This window comes from Mandrillus leucophaeus, unplaced genomic scaffold, assembly GCF_000951045.1.
Source record: "Mandrillus leucophaeus isolate KB7577 unplaced genomic scaffold, Mleu.le_1.0 Scaffold1, whole genome shotgun sequence".
In the NCBI taxonomy this organism is placed as follows: Eukaryota; Metazoa; Chordata; class Mammalia; order Primates; family Cercopithecidae; genus Mandrillus; species Mandrillus leucophaeus.
In genome coordinates, this window is record NW_012098097.1 from 15595216 (window position 1) to 15596628 (window position 1413).

At 41.8% G+C, this 1413-nt stretch overlaps 1 protein-coding gene across 1 annotated transcript in view; it reads right to left on the reverse strand.

Moving 5' to 3' along the window:
- The window catches only part of NPLOC4 (nuclear protein localization 4 homolog (S. cerevisiae)), a 92216-nt gene that overhangs the window by 64542 nt on the left and 26261 nt on the right, over positions 1 to 1413 (reverse strand). Inside the window, exon 7 of the mRNA XM_011993679.1 lies at positions 1025 to 1204. Within this exon, the coding sequence (XP_011849069.1) occupies positions 1025 to 1204 (180 nt within the window). The remainder of the gene's footprint in view (positions 1 to 1024; positions 1205 to 1413) is intronic.

A 1413-nucleotide genomic window follows, 5' to 3' on the forward strand; every position in this document is an offset into this window, starting at 1 on the left:
AAGGCTGCAGTAAGCCATGATTGCACAACTGCACTCCAGTCTGGGCAACAGAGCAAGACTCATCTCTAAAAAATAAATAAATAAAAATTAAAAATTTCTAACATAACAGCTAATGTAAAGAATTTTACAATGAATACTCATATATCCACCACTAGATTCAGCATGAACATTTGCTATGCGCTATCTGTCCCTCTAGTCACCCATCAATCCATTTTTCTATTGGATTTCAAGTAAATTACAGACATAAATGTACTTCTCCCTAAATAGTACAGCATGCGTATCATTAACTAGCATTCAGTATCTGTTTAGTTTTTACTTTTGCAATAAAATGTATGTAAAACACACTATATAAATAGTATACATAATTACAAAACAAATTAAAATTTATATAAACATACACACACAGCCCAGTTCCTAAAAACCGGAAATACAATGTGTAACTGGTTGGTGGCATAATCATACTGAGAGGGCCTTCCAAGCACAGTGACTAGCTATGTACACACCCTACGGATACACCCTCAGGACACTTCTTTCTCCTCCAAACAAATCTTAAGTTGTTTTCAGTCCTATTTTGGTGGCAGTTTTGTTATTCTGGTGACACTCTGGTGATTGGTGCTGAGGTGTGTCTGTGGCCTTCATGGTCCCTAAGACAGTGACTGCTGCACAGCGGAAGAGACACAGAATGACACACAGAGGACTGAGCACCTGGACGCTACGGAGGCAATGAGCATAACTGGACACAGACAGCAGACGAGATAAAAACACTGGATCAATAGTGGCAAATGTACCGGGTGTGTAAGAAAATATCCTTATCCTTAGTAACTGAAGTAACTATCCAATATACTGAAGGTTTCAAGAGCCATGCTCTCACTCTCCAGTAACTCAGAAAATGTTGTGCACATTCACTGGCGTGTGACAGAGGGGGCACAAACAACAGAACAAACAGGGCAAGGCCTCTCCGAAAGGGCGTCCCCCACAGCCTCCAAACACAGAAACTCAGGAACTTGAATCCCATCATGTTTACCTGAGGTGGCTCATAAATCGCAGCCACTTCAGCCCTGATGCCAAGAGGAATGTCTTTGTGCTCCGTGTACCGTCCATATAAGTACCCGAAATGCTGGTTCCCTGTCTTTCTCCAGAAGTCAAGAAAGCGGTCAGCGACGGTGTGATTCTCAAACATGATATTGTCCACATGCCTGTATTTCTGTAGAGTTAACAAGAGTGAGCTGATGAAAATATGCCATCAAAAATAAATCACTTATTTTTCTAGCACAAACCATTCATAAATATATTTTACCTAGTTCTTTAAAAAACAAACCAATAGGCCGGGCGCGGTGGCTCAAGCCTGTAATCCCAGCACTTTGGGAGGCCGAGACGGGCGGATCACGAGGTCAGGAGATCGAGACCATCCTG